The 24,857-nt window shown below is 40.6% G+C and overlaps 1 protein-coding gene across 6 annotated transcripts; it reads left to right on the top strand.

Moving 5' to 3' along the window:
* The first annotated feature begins 1,319 nt into the window (after positions 1–1,319).
* GTF2A2 (general transcription factor IIA subunit 2) lies at positions 1,320–19,915 on the top strand. 6 transcript variants are annotated; one of them, XM_058427309.1, is made up of 7 exons: positions 1,320–1,471; positions 1,844–2,060; positions 4,478–4,629; positions 6,562–6,682; positions 8,127–8,231; positions 16,633–16,759; positions 19,629–19,915. In XM_058427309.1, the coding sequence occupies exons 4-7, from the start codon at positions 6,611–6,613 to the stop codon at positions 19,652–19,654; spliced, it is 330 nt and encodes a 109-aa protein (XP_058283292.1). In that variant the 5' UTR covers positions 1,320–1,471; positions 1,844–2,060; positions 4,478–4,629; positions 6,562–6,610; the 3' UTR covers positions 19,655–19,915. The 6 variants fall into 6 exon arrangements, with proteins under 6 accessions (XP_058283292.1, XP_032031893.1, XP_058283291.1 ...); XM_032176002.2 differs by lacking the exon at positions 4,478–4,629; XM_058427308.1 differs by lacking the exon at positions 1,844–2,060.
* The last annotated feature ends 4,942 nt before the right edge of the window (positions 19,916–24,857 follow it).

A 24,857-nucleotide genomic window follows, 5' to 3' on the forward strand; every position in this document is an offset into this window, starting at 1 on the left:
ATGAGTGGCTTAAAATGAAAACATGGCTTTTTTTTTTTTTGAGACTGAGTTTCGCTCTTGTTGCCCAGGCTGGAGTGCAATGGCGCGATCTCGGCTCACGGCAACCTCCGCCTCCCAGGTTCAAGCAATTCTCCTGCCTCAGCCTCCCGAGTAGCTGGGATTACAGGCATGCACCACCAAGCCCAGCTAAATTTTTTTTGTATTTTTAGTCGAGATGGGGTTTCTCCACGTTAAGGCTGGTCTCGAATTCCTGACCTCAGGTGATTCGCCCACCTCGGCCTCCCAAAGTGCTGGGATTACAGGCATGAGCCACCGCGCCTGGCCGAAAACATGGCTTAAATAAGAACTTGTTTAGTTCATAGACCTGCTCAGAGGTTCCAGCTGATACCACTTGGTGTTTTTGTGGTTTTGTTGTTGTTTTGCACGTACTCTTTAATCACTATTCAGCTATTTTGTAGGATAAACTGCTCTACACGACTGCTGCGTTTTAGCCAGTTAGTGTACCATGCACCCTGACACCTAAAACAACTTGTGATTTTGCACACTTCAAATTTATATTGAAGTATTTATCTTGCATATTAGATGCAAATTTTAAATATAACTTCTCCCAAATTAAAGTTCTTCATGAAATGGTCACAAACTAAAAACTGCCTGCAGCCCTGTTTCGAGGGGTAAAGAAGATACCCTGCTTACCCTGCTATAATTTTTTTTTTTTTTTTTTGAGACGGAGTTTGGCTCTTGTTTCCCAGGCTAGAGTGCAATGGCGCGATCTCAGCTGACTGCAACCTCCGCCTCCCAGATACAAGCCATTCTCCTGTCGCAGCCTCCCAAGTAGCTCGGATTACAGGCATGCGCCACCACGCCCGGCTAATTTTTTGTATTTAGTAGAGACAGGGTTTCACCATATTAGGCTGGTCGCGAACTCCTGACCTCCGGTGATCCACCGGCCTCAGCCTCCCAAAGTGCTGGGATTAAGGCGTGCGCCACCGCGCCCGACCGCTGCTATAATCTTTTCAGAACTCGTCTGCAAGGTCTTCAACGGTGTTACCCTGAACACACTTCCGGCATGAAATATGAATGCCCTACATTTCTTAAGTTGTGCATCTAACAGTGGAGAAGATTAGTCTCTAAAAATTATAATTCCCTTAGGAACGATTTAGTAAACCTGGTGAATTACTCGAGCAGCGCGCCTGTCCACCACTTTAAGGCTTGAAGCTCCAGCCCGACGCCCCTCCTTCCGTCTCCACACCCTTCCCTGACAAGGCTTGAGTGGCGGGCGAGAGCAGGGCTGGGCGGGGCCTCCCGGCCCTCGGGCGGGGTGTCACTTCCAGGTTCCGCGAGCACTTCCGGGTCGCCAGCCCAGTTTTGCGGTTTCTGCGGCGGCTGAAGAGGTGGTCTGAGAAGTAGGAACGTCCTGCCGGGCTCGTGGCGGCTTCTGTCCGCTCCGCGGCGGGAAGCGCCTTCCCCACAGGTAGTGGGTTAGGGAGGGCAGGGTTAGGGAGGGAAGCAGGGCCGCGCTCCCTGCCACCACCCTGGAGTCGGGGTGCGTTGGTCGGGTAGTCTCTGAGGGCCCTTCGCTCCTGGGATCTGCCCGTTACCGACCGTTGCCGGCAAGGCCCCGCGGCCGGCACCGGAGAAGGGCGGCGAGGCGGCGGGGACGGTCGCGTCCCGTGGCGGGAGGCTCGCCGTTCACTGGGCGCCCACAGAACCCACCTAGGGGAGGTCCTCAGCCCACCACCGTGTTTTCAGCCAGGTGAATGTCTTAAAGCATCCACTAGCGCCCTGTGAGTTTTGCCGAATTTCGGAGAGTATTTTTTCAATGTCTCATTCCTGTGCTTTGTAGCTTGTTGTTTGAAGTCTGCCTTCCAACTTTCTTCGTACGAACTCCGACAAAAGGAACGAATTTTAAACTGGGTGGTTTAATCAAAAAATGCTAGGACGAGTTACTTCCGAATTTGGAGACTTCTAATTTTCTGAACTGCAAAACAAGAAGGGAACAATACATTTCTGTGGCTGATACCACATCTAAAAGATTAGAACACAAGGAATTTTTAAAGAATGTAAGAACATTGAAATCAGCACTTTTAACAAACGTTTAACGCATAGCTGTTTTCTAGATAAACTTATAAATTTGTCAAATGGGACACGATGCACGATTCTATATTCCTACTTTGTAAAGTTTTTATCTAGCTATTGAGACTTATTGCCCTTTTTAACCCCCTCTCCCCTCCCACACGCATATTATACTTACTGATGTTTGCCTTCGTTTATTGAACAGATTTTTTTTGGCTCCCATTGTGTGCCAGGTACTGTTCTAGACGCCCAGTTTAGTTAAGTGAACAAAATAAAAAGCTTTGCCCTCATGGAGCTTACATTCTATTAGAGGATGCAGAAAATAAAATAAATATATAATGGTGTTAGGAGGTGATGGTGCCATCAAAAAAAAAAAAAAAAATGAGAAAGATAAAGGAGTACGAGAAAGTTCCAGAGTGGAGGTGGGAACTGGTATTTTAAAGATGACAGTGGTCAGTTTGAGCCTCATTTAGTAGGTGTTACTTGAGCAAAGACTTGAAGGAATTAAGAAAATTAGCTAAGTAAATATCAGGAAGAGCATTCAGGCAGATAGGAAAGCCAATACAAAGGCTTTTAGGCCTGTCATGTTTGAGGAATAGCAAGGAAACCAGTGTATCTGGAGAGGGATGAGCAAGAATTTTGGGGGTGGAGGGACAAGAAGATAAAGTCAAAGAGATCATGGGTAGCCGGATCATTGTAAAGGCTGATAGAAGCCGTGGGAGATTTTGAATAAAGGAGGGTATGTTCAAACTGAAGTTTTAGAAGATCACCCTGGCTGTGAGTTGTGATTAGAGTGTAGGGGTGAGTGTAGAAGCAGGGAAATCGTTTAGGAGATTTTTGCAGTAATCCAGATGACAACGAGAGTGGCCCAGGTCAGGGTGATAACCGTAGAGATGGTGAGAAGTGGTTGGATTCTGAATGCATTTTGAAGGTAGGCCTTACAGTATTTACTAGGAATTGGATATGGAGAGTGAGATAGAGGGAGTGGAAGATGAATTCAAAGGTTTTGCCCAAGCTCGTAGAAGTATGGAGTTATTTAAGCCACGATGCAAAAGATAACAAGTAGAGATGTTGAGTAGGCAGCTAGATTCAGGAGTGAGAAGTTCTATGCTATATGAATTTGGGGATCATCAGCAGTGGTACTTAAACCATGAGAATAAATGTTATCAGTAAGGAATGGGTGTAGACAGAAAGCAGCAGAGGACCAAGGACTGTGTCCTGTGATATTAAGAGTTGAGCGAAAACGGGATCAACCAGCAAACAGTATTAAGAAGGATGATCTTGTGAGTTAGGACAATCCAAAAAGGGCAGTGTCCCAGAAGCCAGGTTAAGATCCTGTACGAAAGAGGAGGGAGTAATCAGCTGTGTCCAATATTCTGATTGAGGCTAGAGAATTAGCTTTAGCATTGCCATTGATGACCTTCACTAACCTGTTTCCTTAGAGTGCTAGAGGCAAAAATTAGCTTAAGAGAAAATGGGGAAAAAAGGAATTGGGAGACAGTGAATACAGACAAAACTAAGGGATTTTGCTGCAAAGGGGAACTGAGAAATAGGATGTAGCTGGTAGGGGATTTGGGTTGAGGGGTTTTTGTTTTGTTTTACTTTTTAAGGTGGGAGAAGTAGCCACCTATTTGTTTGCTAATGGAAATGATCCACAGAGAGGGAAAATTTGATAGTGAGGGAGAGAAGTAACAACTGAATTGTCAGAACAATATCCTTGAGTGAACTAGAAGACTTTGCCTAATACAAAGATAGAAGGATTGGATTTAGATAAAAATAGGTATAGAGTTCAACTATAGTGACAGGGAGGCAGAGTATATGGATACAGGTTGGGCATGCCAAATTCAAAATGCTCCAAAATCCAAAACTTTGAGCACCAACATGACACTGAAAGGAAATGCTCTTTGGAGCATTTCAGAGCTTGAATTTGCGGTACTCAGTCACTAAGTATATACGATGCAGATATTCTAAAATCCAAAACACTTCAGATCCCAAGCTTTTCAGATAAGGAATGTTCAACCCGTGTAGCTATTGGTAGGTAGCTGGATGTGGCTGTGAGTCTGGAAGTTATTGCTTCAGTTTCCTCAGTAAAGTGGAATACTTTGTGTCGTACTCAGATACATTTCTAATATATTAGCACTTTAACAAACTACCAAGTAATTCACTCAACAAATACTTAATAGATACTACATACATTGTTCTAGTTGGTAAATATGTAACTGAACAAAAGTCCCTGTCTTCAGTGGGTCATCTATTTTAGTAGATGGAGACAGAATAAGCATATATATGTCAGCATCAGTTATTGGTATGAATGAAAATAAAGCAGTGTGAGGAAGAAGGGAGGTAATTCTTTCTTATAGGTTGATTATAGAAGGCCTTTCTGATACCGTAATGTTTGACCCAGAGATCTGAATCAAATGAGGGAGTGAACTATGCAGGTATCTGGGAAGAATACTGTCAGCAAAAAGAAGAGCCACCACAAAGGCCTCAAGCAGGATCATGCTTCCCATGTCAAAGAACAGCAGGGGACCAGTATGACCAGAGCAGAGTGAGAGGGTGAGTGGGTGAAGATAGGGAAGTAGGTATTGGGGGGCCCAAATCACATAGGCCTTCCAAACCATGGACTCTCTGGTTTTCACTGAGATGGGATGCTGCCATTGGTGGTTTTGAATAGACCAGTGATGTGATTTGCCTTATGTTTTAAAGTCTTAGTGTGGCTACTATGAGGGTGGGGTTGGGATAGGCAAGAGTGGAAATAAGGAGACCATGAGTTATCACATTAACTTTAGTGACAGATGATGGTGAGTTAGGGTAATAGCATTGAAGATGGTAGAAGCTGTCAGATTCTGAAGAGCTGAAAGGTTGGCTGATGGATTGGATGCCAGGTGAGAAAAAAAGAAGTTACTCTTGACTAAGGTTTTTAGTCAACTCTTGAGCTGTTACAGGAAGACTAGATTTACTGTTTACTGAGGTGGGTAAGACTGAGGACAGAGCTTATTTGCAAGAGTAGCATCAGAAACATGGTTTTTGACAAATTGAATTTGAGCTACCTACTTGATACTTTTATCCAGTGTCAAGCAGGCAGTTTTATATATGGGTACAAAGGGAGAATTGAGGGCTGGAGATACAAATTTGAGAGTCATCACCAGATAGTAGATGGTATTTAAAGCCGTAAGTCTGGATGAGGTAACTAAGACAGTAAAGTATGTGGAGAATAGAGGACCCAAGAAAACTTAGGGCAGTTCAACAGTTAGAAGTCAGGGAGCTGAGGAGGAACCAGCAAAAGAAAATAAGAAATACAGTGGTACCCAGTGACATGAGAACTGAGAGTGCTGTCTCAAAGACAAAGAAATGTTTCAAGAAGGCAGAAATGATCTGTTGTATGCAGTGCTAGCAAGGTGTGAAATGTAAGGACTGATGGCTGGCCATTATTTTTGCTGAGTTTTATCTGATGATTGCTCCTCAAATGTATTTCCCCCCATCCATCTCCAGACTGAAAGTACCATGAGGTCAAGATCTTACACCTGACGTGTAGTGGAAGCTCAGTAAATATTTATTGACTGTGCACTGCTGCCACCCTTTTCGAGCCCCCATCCCTCATCTGTTTCTAAATCGTGCACTCAAGCCCAGCTGTCTGACCCTTCCTGCTTAAAATGCTTCAGTGACTCCCCACTGCTTGCACCTATCCTGCCAAACAACTCCATCTATGCTGTCTCTTTCAGCTTCATCAAATCCTGCCACTCCCTGTTCATACTTATGCCCTGATAACGTGGAACAGTTTATGTTTTTCCCCACAAACATTTCATCCTTCCATGGCTTTAGTTACTCTATTCTGTCAGCCTCTGGAATGACTTCCCTCCTCTGCTTGGCTAAAGTCTAGCTTAAAGAACCTGGAAGCTTTTCTGAGCCAGCTTAGTCTATAGGCAGCCTCCATGGTATGCTTTGTATCTTTGTTACAGTTCTTATCTTTTTGTATGTTTGTTACATTCTCTAGAGTATAAGTTTTTAGGATTGGGAGCATGTCTTTAATCATCTTCTTCTCCCTGGAACCTGTCACAGTGACATTCTCTTGGTAGGCACTCTGAAAATACTGAATTTCGAGAGAACAGGAAAATAAAGGGGCAGACATGCAAATATGAGCTGAAGATTTTACCAGTGATTTGACAGCAGGTAGAAAGGACGGTACATGGAAAATTCTAGACTAAGTCAGAAGGCAGACATTTGAAGGAAATGATAAAGACATTTTAATAAATATAACATCTATACTGCATAAAGGAGTATAAATGCCTATGTCAAAATCACAGGGAAAAAAAACTGGAAAATCATTTGTAGCTATTCCTTGTAATTCTAAAATGATTATCTAGTAATTTGCAACCACTAAGCGTTCTCCTAGTTCTATATTAGAATATTTGAGGTAGACGGTATTATATACATAATTTATGATGTTACAGTATGATCTTCTTTAACAATTTTATATTAAATTTTTAGGACATCAATGCAAGCTTGAATAAGAAAAACAAATTCTTCCTCCTAAGCCATGGCATATCAGTTATACAGAAATACCACTTTGGGAAACAGTCTTCAGGAGAGCCTAGATGAGCTCATACAGGTGGGAGACTGAATTAAAAATCAAACATTTTTATCTTGATGGGTTTACAGTAATTCTTGTCATATCACTTAGGCATAGAGATATGAGGTAAAATATCTTGGACTGTTTGACCCAGCAAGTCAGTAACACTGATTAAATAACCTCAAATTCTTGTTTATTACACTGTCCTGACAACAGGACACAAAACATGATTGAATGATATCATTAAATATAACTAAATCTGGGTATGTGCAGTGTTTCATGCCTCTAATCCCAGCACTTTAGGAGGACAAGGTGGAAGGATCGCTTGAGGCCAGAAGTTTGAGACCAGCTTAGGCAACATAGCACCACCCATCTCCACAAAAAATAAAAAAGTTAGTTTGGTGTGGTGGCACATGCCTATAGCCCCAGTTACTCAGGAGGCTGAGGTGAGAGGATGGCTTGAACCCAGGAGTTTGAGGCTTAAGTGCACTATGATGGTACCACTGCACTCCAGCCTTGGTGACAGAGCAAGACCCTGCCTCTCAATAAATAAAGTTAAATCTTCAAAAATTTTTGTTCAACATAAAAATTGAGATTGTTGGTTTCCCCCTTCTCAAATTTAGGGAAGAAAGTCATATTCTTTTTAGCTTTAAGATAATTTTGTCCAATTTAAGTCTTCTGAGATTTACAAGTCTGGATTTATATTTCAGTTTTGAGAGAATTAACCCTTCTATATAATTCTCCCAAATAAAAACATATTAAGTATTTCCAGCTGAGCACCATGGCTCACGCCTGTAATCCCGGCACTTTGGGAGGCCAAGGCAGGCGGATCATCTGAGGTCGAGAGTTAGAGACCAGCCTGACCAACATGGAGAAAACCCTGTCTCTACTAAAAATACAAAATTAGCCGGGCGTGGTGGCACACATCTGTAATCCTAGCTACTTGGGAGGCTGAGGCAGGAGAATCACTTGAACGCGGGAGGCAGAGGTTGTGGTGAGCTAAGATCGCACCATTGCACTCCAGCCTGGGGAACAAGAGCAAAACTCCGTCTCACAAAAAAGGAAAAAAAAAAAAAAAAAAGAACATACTAAGTATTTCCATTTATTGGTATATTTTATGAGCTTCAATAAAATTTAATAGGTTTTTTGTTTGTTAATATAGTCCCTGTGTATTTAAAAGAAACACCTCTTTGTCTATCTTCTCTTTTCCAGCCACTGTGAAGGGAAAATTGACAAAGTTTTGTTCTGGCTTTGTAACATCACTGCATGTTTTCTCTTCAAGATTGTTTGTGTCAAGATAGTACAAAAGATATCTTCAAGCTTTGCTGCTTCATCATCAGTTATGGCAAAGGAGATAAAGGAATTCTAGTTTAGAGGCTTTGGTTAACCTCAGTTAAATTTTAGATGATAATTTGTATATTTTTATTTACTTTGTCTTTAATGTTCTCCCCTAAGGGGATTTATGACCTTTACCTTTTCTCAGTCTCAACAGATCACCCCCCAACTTGCCCTTCAAGTTCTACTTCAGTTTGATAAGGCTATAAATTCAGCATTGGCTCAGAGGGTCAGGAACAGAGTCAATTTCAGGGTAAGGATATTTTCCTGAATCTAGAAGCCTGTACCAATGGTTGTTAAAACACTGTTTTTTTTAGGACCCCTACATGTTTATTAATCATAAGAGGAAGAGGTGGCTTAGTCCATTTTTGGAACTTGTTTTATAGTAACTAAATTATACTTTTCAATCAACTATAAACTAAGTTGATCCACTTAATGTGAGATACAGAGATGTTTTTAGATTTTTATTTCATTGTTTCACAAATCAGCCTTTGTATGTTTGGCTACCTTCCCTGAAGAGTTACTGAGATTCCAAACACCTGAAATATTATCTGCAGGATTAAAGGTAAGTGGCAGAGTAATCCCTAAGGTTCTGTTATGGTTTTCAAACTCTGGCCTTTCCCTGTTCCAGGGAAGTAGAGTTATTTCTAGAAACTTCATGTTGCCTCCCTCCTACTCTTAGGTAACTTGGCTGATAAAAACCTGATCTCTAGTGGTAGATAACAGTCTATTCTGGTAGCTTGGTCTCACTTGAGTCACTTATACTTTGAACAGTAGTCATCCAAAGCTGAATAAAATTATCTCTCTCAATTTCTTGATAACTTCAGATTAAGTGCCCATCGAAAGAGTCATGGTGCAACAGAAATAATTTTACCACATTATGGTATTGATGGAGTCATGTAGTATATGATGTTTGGTTATTATTTATCTAACTTTATGCTTATATTGTATTATAAGGAATAACCTGTAGAAATATGGTCAAAAGACGGTTAAAATATGCTACAACCAAAATTTGATCATTAGTTAACATCTGCCTACTTTATTTGGTACTTAAACATTCAATAAACAATTTGAGTATCTGTTAACATACCAGGCATGCTCTAGATACACAGAGATGAAAAGATAACATACCAGGCATGTTCTAGATACTCAGAGATGAACAAGATAGACAAAGCCACATTTGACTTAAATTTTAGTGAAGGATAAAATCTGCATGTATTTTATATTAATATAAATAAGTCTCATATATCAGTTTCATGTGCCAAAAAATTATCTGGAGTAAAATATGCCTTCAAGACTATATCATTTGACCAGTGGATCCATATGAATTTTTAACAATAATGATTCTGCCAAAATTAGTTTGTGTTTTTTTATATACCCATATGCAGAAGTCTGCCCAGATGATCCATGTTAATACATAAATATTGCTCTAATAAGAAATTTGGTGGACTGCTTATCAGAGGCAATATAGTTCACAAGGCCTAACTAGTCATATTCTAGGTGCATTATTGTAGGTTTCTAGTTTGGATTTCTTTAGCTAGAGTTAAAGTAATTTGACATTTCCATTTATCTTGCATAGTGTTTTGTAAGTTTGTCAATTTTCAAAAAGCTATAAATAATTGCTCTCAGCCTTGATCAGAACTTTTCCATTCTTGCTTTTTATTTTCCTGCTGCTACTGTTCTAACTCACACTTTTTATCACCCTACTCCTGGGTTACAGCCAACTTGATCAATTTTAAGTCCAGAATGTTTGCAAATAACATTCTATTTAGCTTAGTGTAGCGTATGGCCAAGACAAAAGATAATACGTTAGAAATAGCTAATTTTCAGAGCCATTTTGCTAGATCAAATTTAAGTATTTTTTTTATGTATAATTTGCTGACCTAGCAACAAGTAAGCATCCTTTACAAGAATAGAATAATCCTATATAGCATGTTAAACTGTTTTTTGGGTTTTTTTGTTTTTGTTTTTGTTTTTTGAGACAGAATCTTGCTCTGTCACCCAGGCTGGAGTGCAGTGGCGAGATCTTGGCTCACTGCAAGCTCCCAGTCCCGGGTTCACACCATTCTCCTGCCTCAGCCTCCCGAGCAGCTGGGACTACAGGCGCCCGCCACCACGCCTGGCTAATTTTTTGTATTTTTAGTAGAGACAGGGTTTCACCGTATTTGCCAGGATGGTCTGTGTCTCCTGACCTCATGATCCGCCTACCTCGGCCTTACAAAGTGCTGGGATTACAGGCCTGAGCCACCGCGCTCGGCCTCTTTTTTTGTTTTAAATCCTTTTATGGGTTCCATACAAGTGAAATTATTTAGTAGAGTGTTATAGGAGAAAATCCCTTTAAGTATGAGAGCTAAGGTTTTAATCATTTATATGTTTTAATTCATTAGTAAAAAACTCATATGTACCATGGAGCTTGCACTGAATTAATTTTTAGGGAGAAAATTCAGATTGAAGTAGTATGTATAACTAGGCTAGGCTTTTATTTATTTATTCTTTTTTTTTTTTTTGAGACGAAGTCTGTTACCCAGGCTGGAATGCAGTGGCGCACATCTCGGCTCACTGCAACCTCTGCCTCCTGGGTTCAAGCGATTCATACGTCTCAGCCTCCTGAATAGCTGGGATTACAGGCGCATGCCACAGCGCCTGGCTAATTTTTGTATTTTTAGTAGAGATGGGGTTTCACTGTGTTGGCCAGGCTGGTCTCGAACTCCTGACCTCATGATCCATCTGCCTCGGCCTCCCAAATTGCTGGAATTACAGGCGTGAGCCACCGCACCTGGCCATAACTAGGCTTTTAAAAGAGCCATTGTATGTTTTTGGGAGAACACATGCCCATAGATAAAAGTAATGGTTACTTTATAGTGTTGAGCTTCAAACAGTAATTAAACAAGCATTAAAAGATTTAATGCCACACCCCCAAAAAAATAAGATTTAGTGATCAAGAAAAATAGCCCTTCTAACAAAACCGAAAGTTTCCTTTTCTCTGTTTTTTGATGTTTCTGTAACAAACATTTATTATATAACTTTTAAGATGTTCTTTTAGGCTGGGCACGGTGGCTCATGCCTGTAACCCCAGCACTTGGGAGGTCGAGGCGGGCAGATCAGTTGAGGTCAGGAGTTTGAGACCAGACTGGCCAACACAGTGAAACCTCGTCTTTACTAAAATGAGCTGGGCATGGTGGTGCATGCCTGTGGTCCCAGCTACTTGGAAGGCTGAGGCGGGAGAATCGCTTGATTCCAGGAGGCAGAGGTTGCAGTGAGCCAAGATTGCACCACTGCACTCTAGCCCAGGCGACAGAGTGAGACTGCATCTTAAAAAAAATACGAAAACGGGTTGCCCAGTTGTGGATACATGTAAAACCAAAAATGTATTTATTAAAAGTGCATTGAAGATACAATTTGGCCAAATGATTAAGTGTTAAAAGTAATATTTGACCAAAGCCAAATATCTTATAGAAGGAATTTTTTGAATTTAAAGAATAAATCTAAAATTACACTTTGAAAAGTATAATTATCTGGCACTGCAGCTCAAGCCTGTAATCCCAGCACGTTGGGAGGCCAAGGCGGGAGGATCACTTGAGGGCAGGAGTTCAAGACCAGTCTGCGAAATATAGTGAAACCCTGTCCCTACAAACAAACAAAACAAACAAAGTAGCTGGGTGTGATGGTGTGTGCCCATAGTCCCAGCTGCTTGGGAGGCTGAGGTGAGAGGGCAGCTTGAGCCCAGGAGGTTGTGGCTGCAGTGAGCCATGATCATGCCATTGCATTTCAGCCTGGGTGACACAGCTAGACCCAGCCTCGAAAAAAAAACTATATGTATGTAAATATGTATAAATGCATATAAATTATATAATATTTATAATTATATATACACATACAAACTGAAAGACATGTATATATTATGTTTGTAATTATATAATTATAGAGTATATGTGTATATATAGTATATACATATATATAAACATCGTTTTTATACTGGAGATACTAAATGGATTCTGACTTTCAAATGAGTGAAAAAGCAAGATATTTAAATAACTAAAAATTATATACAGAAAAGCTTATTTCATGTTAGAGATTCTAATTCAAATTATTCTAAAAAGATATGATTTCTTATGTTTAACTTTTTAAAAACATTTGTTGGCTCAGAAGTTATCTAGCTAATGTGCACTTTGATGATGTTAATTGTCAACTTAATTTGCATCTGCAGTTGGAAGGCATTTAATATACTATAATATCTTTCAGTCAAGTTTTGTAGCATTTTATTTTTGCAGTAAAATAAATGAAGCATATACATTTATACTGCAACTAATGAATTTCAGCATATGATATGTAAGATTTTTCACTCCAGTCTACATCTAAAATGCTTTATATTTGAAAGTGAATACTCACATACTGGCTCATAAATCCCAATGACTTGCTTTGTTTAAATTATTTACATAACATTATCCAATGAAAGTAATTTACTGCAAGCTAAGCTATGAGGACACAAAGGCATAAGAATGATATGACTTTGGGAACTTTGGGGAAAGGGTGGGAGGGTGGTGAGGGATAAAAGACTACACATTTTTTAAAAGAGAAAGTAAGGCAAGGCACAGTGGTTCATGCCTGTAATCCCAGCACTTTGGGAGGCCAAGGCAGGCAGACCACTTGAGTTCAGGAGTTCAAGACCAGCCTGACCAATATGGTAAAACCCTGTGTCTACTAAAAATACAAAAATTAGCTGGGTGTGGTGGCGCATTCCTGTAGTCCCAGCTATTTGGGAGGCCAAGGCAGGAGAATCACTTGAACCCAGGCAGTGGAGGTTGCAGGGAGCCAAGATCACACCACTGCACTCTAGCCTGGGCAACACAGCAAGACTCTGTCTCAAAACAAAAACAGTAATATACACTTTTTTTTTTTTTTTTTTAAGACAGAGCCTCACTCTGTCACTCAAGCTGGAGTGCAACGGCATGATCTCACCTCACTGTGACCCCTGCCTCCCGGGTTCAAGTGATTCTCCAGCCTCAGCCTCCTGAGTAGCTGGGATTACAGGCACCCACCATCATGCCCACCTAATTTTTATATTTACGTAGAGACGGGGTTTCATTGTGTTGGCCAGGCTGGTCTTGAACTCCTCACCTCAGTGACCCTCCCACCTCAGCCTCCCCAAGTGCTGGGATTACAGGTGTGAGCCACCACGCCCGGCCAGTAACATACACACTCTTAAGATCATGGATTACACACAACTTCAGGATGCTGGAAATGAACGTTGAGTTTGGCATCTAGCTGTTTAGCTTTCCAGAGGCTCAGACTGTAGCAAACAAGCAGATCTAATTTTTAAATATATTTTATAGGTTTACAGTTTTGTATCTTTTCCCCTTAACGTCATGGGTGATTTTCACTGTATTTATCACTCCACTGAAATTGCTGTTGCCGAGTTATTTTTGCTAAATCTAATGCATCATTTGTAGTGCTATTGATGATTGTTTTTTTGAACCCCTGTTTCCCTTGAAACCATGCTGTGTGAGCTTTTCTCCTATTCTCTCTGTAGTTTTGTCTCTGCTTATCATTTAATTGTTGGTATTTCTTAGGGTTATAGCTTGCCTCCGCTGTCCTTGGTCTCATCCAACCCTCTGGCTTTGGTTAAACTGAATATCATGATCACATGCTTTCTTCTATACTCCAGCTACTTATTGGACATCATGACTTAGATATACCTGAAATTCAACAAGTTCCAATTTTAAGTTTACTCCCAAACCAGCTTTTTCTGTGAATGCATTGACATTCAAGTCAGAAACTTGGGAGTTACCATGGATTTCTCTGTCCCCCAACCCTACCATATTTATAGGTGTCCATTCTTACCGGTCCTACTTAAAAGTCTCCGTTTCTATTGATCCCTTTACTATTACCGTAGTAAAGCCGCTTTCACATCTCTGATTCACCCAGCTAACAGACATCAGCTTCATAGCTGGTCTTAGTTCCTTTAGTCATACTCTTGTCTAACCCATTATGTCATCACCAAAAATGCAAATCTGATCAGACTCTTATGCTTAAAATCTTTCACTGACCTCCCAGTACCGTTAGGATGGAGCAAAGGTTTTCGAAGGTTCTCCTTTATCTTAGGACCTCCTGACACGTTCCGTTTTCTGGAATCGACCACCCCATTCCAAGTGTTTGTCTTCCTTTCCATTATCCCTCCTCTGCATTGACTCTTACCTATTCTTTAGGACTCAACTTAAACTTCACTTTTTGAGAGAAGCTCTCTGCCTTGTGTCGTCCATACCCTTGAGTGCCTTTGCTGTACTCTCATTGTACCCAGTAACTTACTCTTTCATAGCACTGTTATACTATGTATTTACCTGTTTTAATGATCTCCCTGCTAAACTCAGCTCACCAGTGGCAGGGACCTGCGCTTACCATTGTATCCTCAGAGGCCAGCATAGTCTAGCACACAGTAATTACTCCTTTATTACAGTCATTCATTCGTAGCCATGAGTTTCCTTAATCATTCTCACTTGATAGACTATTTAGAATGAATCCAATTTTTGCTATTACAATAATATTGCAAGGAGCATTTTTGTACTTGGTGGTTTGTTTCTGAGTTGAAGATTTTAGGCATTTAAGTGTTGCCTACTAAATTTCCTATGTGACTATATGTGTGCATGTGTGTATCTCAGGTTTTAATTGTATTCTGTTGGTGTCTACGCACGACTTTCATCACATTCTTTTTAAAAATTTCTGGCCAGGTGCAGTGGCTCACACATGTAATCCCAGTACTTTGGGAGGCCAAGGTGGGCAGATCACCTGAGGTCAGAAGTTTAAGACCAGCCTGGCCAACATGGCAAAATCCCGCCTCTACTAAAAATACAAAAATTAGTCTGACGTGGTGGTAGATGCCTGTAATCCTAGCTACTTGGGAGGCTGAGGCAGGAGAATCACTTAAACCCGGGAGACAGGTTGCAGTGAGCCAAGATCATGCCACTGCACTCCAGCCTGGGCAACAGAGTGAGACTCCATCTCAAAAAATAAAAATAGCCTGGGTGCTATTGCTCACGCCTGTAATTCCAACACTTTGGGAGGCCAAGGTGGGCAGATCACCTGAGGTCAGGAGTTTGAGACCAGCCTGGACAACATGGTGAAACCCCATCTCTACTAAAAATACAAAAAGTAGCCAGGCATGGTGGCCTACTCCCTGTAGTCCCAGCTACTCTGGCAGCTGAGACAGGAGAATAGCTAGAACCCAGGAAGTGGAGGTTGCAGTGAGCTGAGATTGCACCCCTGCACTCCAGCCTGGGCCACAGAGTGAGACTCCATCTCCAAAAAAAAAAAAAAAAAAAAAAAAGTAAAAATTTCCTTTTGGTGCTCAAGTATATATATATTCCTACTTTAAACAATTTTTTCTTAATTAGAAAAATGTGTCCTGGGCATGGTGGCTCACGCCTGTAATCCCAGCACTTTGGGAGGCTGAGGTGGGAGGATTACTTGAGGCCAAAAGTTTGACTAGCCCAGCTAACATAACAAGACCCTATCTCTATTTTTTTTTAAATATTAAAATAGGCTGGTGCAGTGACTCACGCCTGTAATCCCAGCACTTTGGCAGGCCAAGGCGGGCAGATCATCTGAGGTCAGGAGTTTGAGACCAGCCAGGCTAACGTGGGTGAAACCTGTCTCTACTAAAAATACAAAAGTTAGCTAGGCGTGGTGGCGTACACCTGCAATGCCAGCTACTCAGGAGGCTGAGGCAGGAGAATAGCTTGAACTTGGGAGGCGGAGGTTGCAGTGATCCAAGATCTCACCACTGCACTGCAGCCTGGGCAACAGAATGAGACTCTGTCTCAAAAAAAAAAATAAAAATAAAAAATATATATATATATATATGCCAGGCATGGTGGCTCACGCCAGTAATCCCAGCACTTTGGGAGGCTGAGGTGGGTGGATCACCTGAGGTCAGAGTTCGAGACCATCCTGGCCAACATGGTGAAACCCCATCTCTATTAAAAATACAAAAACTAGCTGGGCGTGGTGGCAGGCTCCTGTAGTCCCAGCTACTCGGGAGGCTGAGGCAGGAGAACCTCTTGAACCTGGGAGGTGGAGGTTGCAGTGAGCCAAGATCGCACCACTGTACTCCAGCGTGGCAACAGAGTGAGACTCCATCTCAAAAAAATAAAAAAAAATACGTATAAAAAATTATAAGTTGCACAGGACAATGAATGTTGTAGTCTTAGTGACTAATGCAGTAATACATCTGAGCCGAGTCACAGGATTAAAATTTAGTGTTTCTAAGAAATCTCTGCTTTTGTACATTTGGAGAATTAACATACACAATAAAATATGTAACTTTTAACAAATATTTCCATAATTTGAATGAACTTTCATAACTTAGCCACATGAGGGCAGTAGAAATACAAACGCAAGTTTTTATTTTTCATATTTCAGGTAAGTAATTTGCAATGCAGACTAAAAATACAGTCTGCCAACTAAAATATTTTTGAACTCTTCCCTTAGCAAATTTGTCTGGTTGTTTTTTTAAGTAGCTAGGATTAAAGTTACGGAAAATCTTAAGCTAAGCATTAAAGTTATTATGTTCTTGGTAGCTAAGATCTCTTAAATTGCTTTGGAGAAAAATGTGAGGGGAAAAAACGTTTCACGGTATTTCTAAATGTTTTGTTTTAAAGGGCTCTCTAAATACATACAGATTCTGCGATAATGTGTGGACTTTTGTATTGAATGATGTTGAATTCAGAGAGGTGACAGAACTTATTAAAGTGGATAAAGTGAAAATTGTAGCCTGTGATGGTAAAAGTAAGTGCTTGCCTTATTTCTGTGAAAGCAAAGCTACTTGAAACCTTGTTTTTATGAGCCTTTAGAAGATCTGCATCCATATGAAAAGCCTAATAGGTAAAATGGCCCTATGATCAACTCCCAGATAAGCCCAGGCTTTTATCTCAGCTAAATTCTGAATTACATATCTCAAACAGTGCTCTTACTGACTTTGTGACTTAATAACATATAGACTACTTACACAGATTGGATTTGTGTGGGTAAAATAAGCAAATTAATAAGCATTTCTTCTCAATTTCCATTACAAATTTTAAGTGTTTATCAGGCTTTTCAGACACCTTTTACTTTAAGAATTTTGAAAATCCTATGGTTTTCTATGTTGCTGGATACCCATACATTTAAAGAGTTTTTTTAAACAGGATTTTAATTAACCATAAGAACTTTGGAGTCATGATGGTAAATATTCATCTAATCTGTTGAATATGACATGTGCAAGTGAACTTTTCACACCAGGCCTAGGAACTTCAGGTCCTTAAATGTTTCAAAAACTATACACCTGATTTCTGTTTCATGATTATTTCCTTTTTGCTAATTATATTTTAAGTATACTTCATAATCTGAACCATTTGTGTTAAGAGCAACTATTCCAGAAAGTAAATAGAAAAGACTGCTGCTCTTTGAGAGGGAGTTTTGAAAAGCAAGAGAAAGAAATGTAGAAAGTAACACCATCCATTTCCCAGTTTGAGTCAGATTTATGTATTTTGCATTTCCACAGAAATAGCTAATCACTGAAGAAATGTAGAGAATACAAAAAAGTACATGGAAGAAAAACGTTCTCTATAACACTACCTGATGGTGTTATAACTATTGAATATTTTACTACCCTATTGAATATTTTATAACCTATTTTTGCAAAAATGCATGTATATATAGACATTAGTAAATATATTTTTCACTGAGTTTACTACTCTTAAGCCTTTAAAAAAAAAAAAAAAAAGTCTTGCTGTATTGCCCAGGCTGGTCTCAAACTCCTGGGCTCAGGAGACCTTGCCACCTCAGCCTCCCAAAGTGCTGGGATTAAAGGCGTGAGCCCCTGCACTTAAGCCTGATTTTTAGTGGCTATATAAAATTACACCTTTAAGCCCTTTTTAAAGAAATAGTCTCTTCCAGATGCCAGAAAGTCTCTGAACCTAGCATCGTTACTGTTGGTGACTTGTTATGTAGTTTATAAGGTTACCTAGGAATAATCATTCTAAGAACTTTGGGCGTAGTTAACTTTTTATTATAGTCATCAGATACATCTTTGTCATTACAGCAAGGAACAATGTTATATTTGGGTCTTTTTTATATTTGGGTATTTTTTAAATTCCTGGGTATTTTTTAAATTCCTGTGAAGGTGGTACTGTCTCCTGAATCACAAGATAACGTTTCTATGTTTGAAATTATGTACAATTTTTTTCATATTTAAGCTAACAGCATCCTCATAACCTTTAGGTTTTATTTTTATTAGTCTGTAGAATTTAGGAATTAATTTATAATACCTAGACGTCTATCACAATGAATTAATTACATACACCAGTACTGCTTAGAACTTTTTTTTAGCACGGAAATGTTCTGTTGCATTTTCCAATAGCCACTCATGGCTGTTGTACTTGAAGTGTGGGTAGGGCAGAAAGTAAAGCCCTGAACAAAATAAATATTGATGTATAATATCAAAGAATCCATGTAAAGATTTGTGTTTTGCTGATAGGAGTGCCTGTCTGGTAGTCCTTCGAGTGTGTTGCTCTTTAGAAGATTGTTTTCCAAACTGCAGTGGATGAGAAGTAGCAGATCGGCCTTGTTTATTGCAGTAGTTTTAGTAGTTTTTGAGGATTTTCCCCTACTTCAGCACAGTGTAGCAATTGCTCTTTAGTGAGAAGATTGTTGACTCAAGGAAAGCTTAAATTGTATTCCATTTACTTTATATCTGCAGAAAAGAATGCAGTGTTAGAAGTTTGGGACAGTAGGCCAGGCACAGTGGCTCACACCTGTAATCCCAGCACTTTGGACAGATCACTTGAGGCCAGGAGTTTGAGACCAGCCTGGCCAACATGGTGAAACTCCATCTCTACTAAAAATACAAAAATTAGCCAGGCATGGTGGCGCCCGCCTGCCTGTAATCCCAGCTGCTCAGGAGGCTGAAGCAGGACAGTTGCTTGAACCCAAGAGGTGGAGATTGCAGTGAGCTGAGATCGCGCTACTGCACTCCAGCCTGGGCAACACAGTGTGACTCTGTCTTAAAAAAAAAAAAAAGTTGCTGGGCGCAGTGGCTCACACCTGTAATCCCAGCACTTTGGGAGGCCCAGGTGGGCAGATCAAGAGGTCAGGAGATCGAGACCATCCTGGCTAACACGGTGAAACTCCGTCTGTACAAAAAATTAGCTGGGCGAGGTGGCGGGCGCCTGTAGTCCCAGCTGCTCAGGAGGCTGAGGCAGGAGAATGGCATGAACCCCAGGGGGCGGAGCCTGCAGTGAGCCGAGATCGATCGCACCACTGCAGTCCAGCCTGGGCAACAGCAAGACTCCATCTCAAGAAAGTTTGGGACAGTAAAGGACCTGGGAAAAAAAAAGTGTTATATAACAATTATATGAACCAAATGTAGTTCAACTTGATTTTCGTATGAATATGAGGAGCTAAGCAAGCATCTTTGTATCTCTGCTTAAAAGGAAACTTACTGAAGTTCTTAAGATGTTTACATTGTCACCTTCCCTCTTTAACCTTGCCCTCTGTTCTTCCCCACCCCTCAAGCCACCACCACTATTAGTCCTATGTTCTCATTTTTGATAGGCTTAAAATAGTTAATTTTAAAATTAAATTGCTCCTTGAATTTACTTTCTCTTTTGTTTCCTAGATACTGGCTCCAATACTACAGAATGAATAGAAGAAATATGGCATTTTTATGCCATCTTCTGTTATTCATTGCTTTTGAAGAGAAGCATAGAAGAGACTTTTTATTTATTCTAGAATTGCAGAAATGACTACACTGTGCTATACCAGAGAATTCCAGTAGAAAGAACCTTATAACTCTGTAGCCTCTTACATCACCTTTATTATACAGCATGAAAAAACCTTTTTTTAATGACAAAAGTTGTTACCTTCCTGAGAGCCTTCTTTAATAAACTCATTTTAAAACTCTGAGTAATAACTGGTGAAGCTATTAAGGTAGCAATACGAAGATATTAAATAATGCATTTTCCCATTTCCTTTGCAAGGAACATAGATGCTCTTTCAGAATGCGTATTTCAATAAAATCATGTTCGTTTTGTCAGTTGTAACTTCACCTGATGAAAGCATCAGCAGGGGCAAAACCAAACTCTGGATGGAATTTTATTAAGAAAATCCCTTGCTTTTTAAAATACAAAACCAAAGTTAATCATTGGTATAAAAAACCCAAGTACAACTTGATTAGGAAAACTTAGACCATCATAGCAAAAACAAAACCAAAAAGCTTGCTTTCTTAGACCAGGTAACGAGGAAGAGGGAAAAAAACCTAAACAAAATAGTCCCCCCTCGTGACAGGTAAATTATTTCTTCAGCTTGCCATATTGATCCAAATTTCATACATTTTATCATGTACATGATACATTAGACTTACAATAAAGTCTAATTATTAGACTTTGTCAGTGGATTGTGCTTGCAGAAATACAGAAGTAACATACTGACCATAGGTGAGGAGTTTTTTACATCGTTAACTGGATTGAGCCAATTGTAGTAAAAGATTTTTGCTGTTACCTGGATCCTCCTGCAGTTGTTACCTCAGCATACCACTGTAGTCCTTGACTCTCAGATTAAAACTTTTTGGCTAGGTACTGGTGGCTCACACCTGTAAGTAATCCCAGTACTTCAGGAGGCCGAGGCTGGAGGATTACTTGAGCCCAGGAGTTCAAGACCAGCCTGGCCAATATAGAACATCTCTACAAAGAAAATAAAATTGTTTCATCCTCCAACTCATCCTGTGCATGTATTTCCATGTTCCCTTCCTAACCTCCACTACTACCTATTACATAGTCTGCTCCAGTTAAGCTTGAGAAAGAAACAAAAGAGACCTATGATTTTTAATGTTTGGTTCTGCTGTTTCCTCCAATTTTCATGCCTTTCCTGTCAGCATCAAAATCCTACCCATCTTCCAAAACTTAAACCCAGTTGTATCTGAGTGTAAACCATATTTCTTCCTTTCTGATCTCTTACAGATGAGTGGTTTAAATACATGAAAAGCCTGGGCATGGTGGCTCACGCCTGTAATCCCAGCACATTGGGGCGTGGAGGCAGGTGGATTGCTTGAGCTCAGGAGTTCAAGACCAGTCTGGCCAATACGATGAGATCCCTCTCTACTAAAAACTACTAAAAAAAAAAAAAAAAAAAAAAATCCAGGTGTGATGGTGCGTGCCTGTGGTCCCAGCTACTTGGGAGGCTGAGGTGGGAGCATCAACACTTGAGCCAGGGAGACAAAGGTTGCACTGAGCCAAGATCATGCCACTGCCCTCCAGCCTGGGTGACAGTGAGTGTCTCAAAAAAATAAATATATGAAAAAACAATAAAGGACAGAATATAAACCTTTTTGAGAACAGAGGCAGTAATACACGTTGCTCCCAGAGGGGGGCAGGGTAATCATTCAGATATGTTTGTTTTTATTACAGCTAACCTTTGAATAATATTTTCACAAATGCTTACTAAACTCAAGTATGCCAGGTACACAGACTAGAAAACTGCTATTGGAGTAGAATATGCAGTTCAACCCAGACTTTTCCCTTTTTGAGATGGAGTCTTGTTCTGTCACCCAGGCTGGAGTGCAGTGGCACGATCTTGGTTCACTGCAACCTCCGCCTCCCGGGTTCAAGAGATTCTGCTGTCTCAGCCTCCCGAATGGCTGGGATTACAGGCACATGCCACCATGCCTAATTTTTTGTATTTTAGTAGAGACGGGGTTTCACCGTGTTACCCAGGCTGGTCTAGAACTCCTGAGCTAAGGTAAGCCACCCGCCTCGGCCTCCCAAATTGCTGGGATTACAGGCATGAGCCACCGCGCCCAGCCCAGACTTCAAACATAGCTCTGTACTGTGAAGTGCTCTGTACCTAGAGCTTTGCTCAGCATTATTTAGTGGGAGACCATCTCTGTGATGCAACAAGTATTTCAGGCTGACTTGAGTCAGTTATAATAGATGCTAGAGTACTCATTTAGGTAACCGGTATGAAATACACCTAGGACTTTTACATTTCATCCATTGAAACCAGTTTTCATATTTAGCTTAGCCACCATACATACCTCTGCTTTTGCCTGGGCAGAGGTGCAGAAGTCAAAGCCTGGCATTTCCTCCTGTCACTTCTAACTATCGCATACGCATCACATGACCGACACTTGACCTGTGGTGTGTCTTCCAATATTACCATAGTGTTACTCAAACCACTGGAATTAAGAGTCAGTCACAACAAGTGCATGTATCACTTTGTGCCCTCCCAGCTGGCCACAGGTTTCAGTGATTGATAGAATCTTAGTTGCCTGCTGATTCCTCAAAGATCTAGAACCAGAAATACCATTTGACCCAGCAATCCCATTGCTGGGTATATACCCAAAGGAATATAAATCATTTTATTACACAGACACATGCACGTATGTTCACTGCAGCATTATTCACAATAGCAAAGACATGGAATTAACCCAAATGCCCATCAATGATAGACTGGATAAAGAAAATGTGGCACATACCCACCATGGAATAACCATGCAACCATAAAAAGGAACGAGATTACATCCTTTGAAGGGACATGGCTGGACCTGGAAGCCATTATCCTCGGCAAACTAACAGGTACAGAAAACCAAACACCACATGTTCTCATAAGTGGGAACCTAACAATGAACACATGGACAAAGGGAGGGGAACAACACGCACTGGGGCATGTCACGGGGTGGGGTAGCGAGAGGGAGCACATTAGGAAAAACAGCTAATGCATGCTGGGCTGAATTCCTAGGTGACAGGTTGATAGGTGCAGCAAACCACCATGACTTATGTTTACCTATGTAACAAATCTGTACATCCTGCACATGTACCCCGGAACTTAAAGAATCTTAGTTGCCTATTAATGTGGAAGAAGAAGAAATCCATTAATTCACCTACTGTCAAGATTACAAGTGAAAATAAAGCTGGGCTTTTTGTGATAGTGTAGAGTCAGTCCTCTAGATTCACAGCTATTTGCTATTTTAACACCCAAAGAGTGGACAGAGAATAGCCTCTTCCTTGGGCTTAATGCCAGACCCGTGACTGATTGGCTTATTATGATTTACATTCGGCCAACTGGGGAGAAAAAATGTATTTCCTCTCGGTAGATTATCACTCACTCACCACACACTGATTTGTTGCCTTCAGTTTTGAATGGGTCACAAATTTAAACTAATTTTAAAATTCTGAAAATTTTTAAGGTACATATATTTAAAATGACATATATGGATCAACTGGGGAAGCAGTTTGTAGCATTCGTTATGAAATTTGGATTCAAGTGGAAAATACAGTTGATTTTGTAGTATGAGAGCAGATTACAGGAGGCCTTGAAAGCTGGGCAGGGAAATTCTCAAAAGGCCTTCAGTGGTCTTTGAGGATGGGAGATATATGAAACAAAGCTGCAATATGCAGGAAAGATAAGAGTATCCAGGCAGAAGTTAAAATCAGACTGGTTTTGGGATGTAATTATGGGAATGAGAAACCCCAGATCAGGGAAATTCAAATTCCAATGAAAACTCAGAGCCTAGAGTTCAGGTTAACATACATATGAACATTTGTCAGAACTTCCTGGCCAAGATGCCAATCCATGTTCACATGATGAGGTTCACAGATCAGAACCTTTCAAAGCTGAATAGAACCTCAAAGATGATCTAATGACTTCAACCTCCTCTTTCAGTGCACAAGAAAATTAAGACCCAGACATGGATTCACCTTTGCAGGACCAAAAATCCAATCAGGAGGAAAGCTGAGTGTAAACCCCCCCAAATTATAAAACTAGACTACATGAAAATAAAAGCTGTCATTTATATCATTGTTATTTAAGCACCTTTAAATAAGTCCCTGCTAGCGCAGTACAGTGGCTCACTCCTGTAATACCAGCACTTTGGGAGGCTGAGGCAGGTGGATCACAAGGTCAGGAGTTCGAGACCAGCCTGGCCAACATGGTGAAACCCTGTCTCTACTAAAAATATGAAAAATTAGCTGGGTGGGCACCTGTAATCCCAGCTACTTGGGAGGCTGAGGCAAAGGTTCATGAATGGCACCATTGCACCACCAGGTGACAGACAAAACCACTCAAAAAAAATTTTTTTTTTTTTTTTTTTGAGACAGGATTTCCCAATGGCACGATCTTGGCTCACTGCAACCTCTGCCTCCTGGGTTCAAGCAATTCTCATGCCTCAGCCTCCCAAGTAGCTGGGAGTAGAGGCATGTGCCACCATGCCCGGCTAATTTTGTTATTTTTAGTAGAGACAGGGTTTCACCATGTTGGTCAGGCTGGTCTTGAACTCCTGACCTTAAGTGATCTGCCCACCTCGGCCTCCCAAAGTGCTGGGATTACAGGCATGAGCCACCATGCCCGGCCAATTCTAAGATTTTTTTAAATCAATGCCTGCAATGTGCAGCACTTAGCCTAACATATTATATTTGAGGCTTGTTGTCTTTGTCCATGTTGTCTTACTTGCTTATCATGGCATGTAGGTCCTGTACTTACTTGCTTATCATGGCATGTAGGTCCTGTACAAGCCATGATAGTAAGACAACATGGATAGTAAGGTCTCGTAACAGTTTCAGCTGCTCTGGATGATTATTTGCCATCTCCTTAGGGAGACTCCAGAATTAATTTGTAGCTTTTGTTTTGTCAATCCATCCTAAAATCTTCTCTAATTTGATGAATATTCACCCATCTATTTTTTGCATGCTGTATTAAGAATGGAATCTTATTTTTCTAGTACACAGGGAGGCAGAATCTGCAAGGGATTTAGAGCAAAGCATTTTACCTAGTAAGAGGTACAGGAACTTGGCAACACAGCAAAGTATTTAGTGGGAATTAGCTCAAAAGAGCATTGTGTAGAAATATGGTCAAC

This window comes from Hylobates moloch, unplaced genomic scaffold, assembly GCF_009828535.3.
Source record: "Hylobates moloch isolate HMO894 unplaced genomic scaffold, HMol_V3 SCAFFOLD_14, whole genome shotgun sequence".
Taxonomy (NCBI): domain Eukaryota; kingdom Metazoa; phylum Chordata; class Mammalia; order Primates; family Hylobatidae; genus Hylobates; species Hylobates moloch.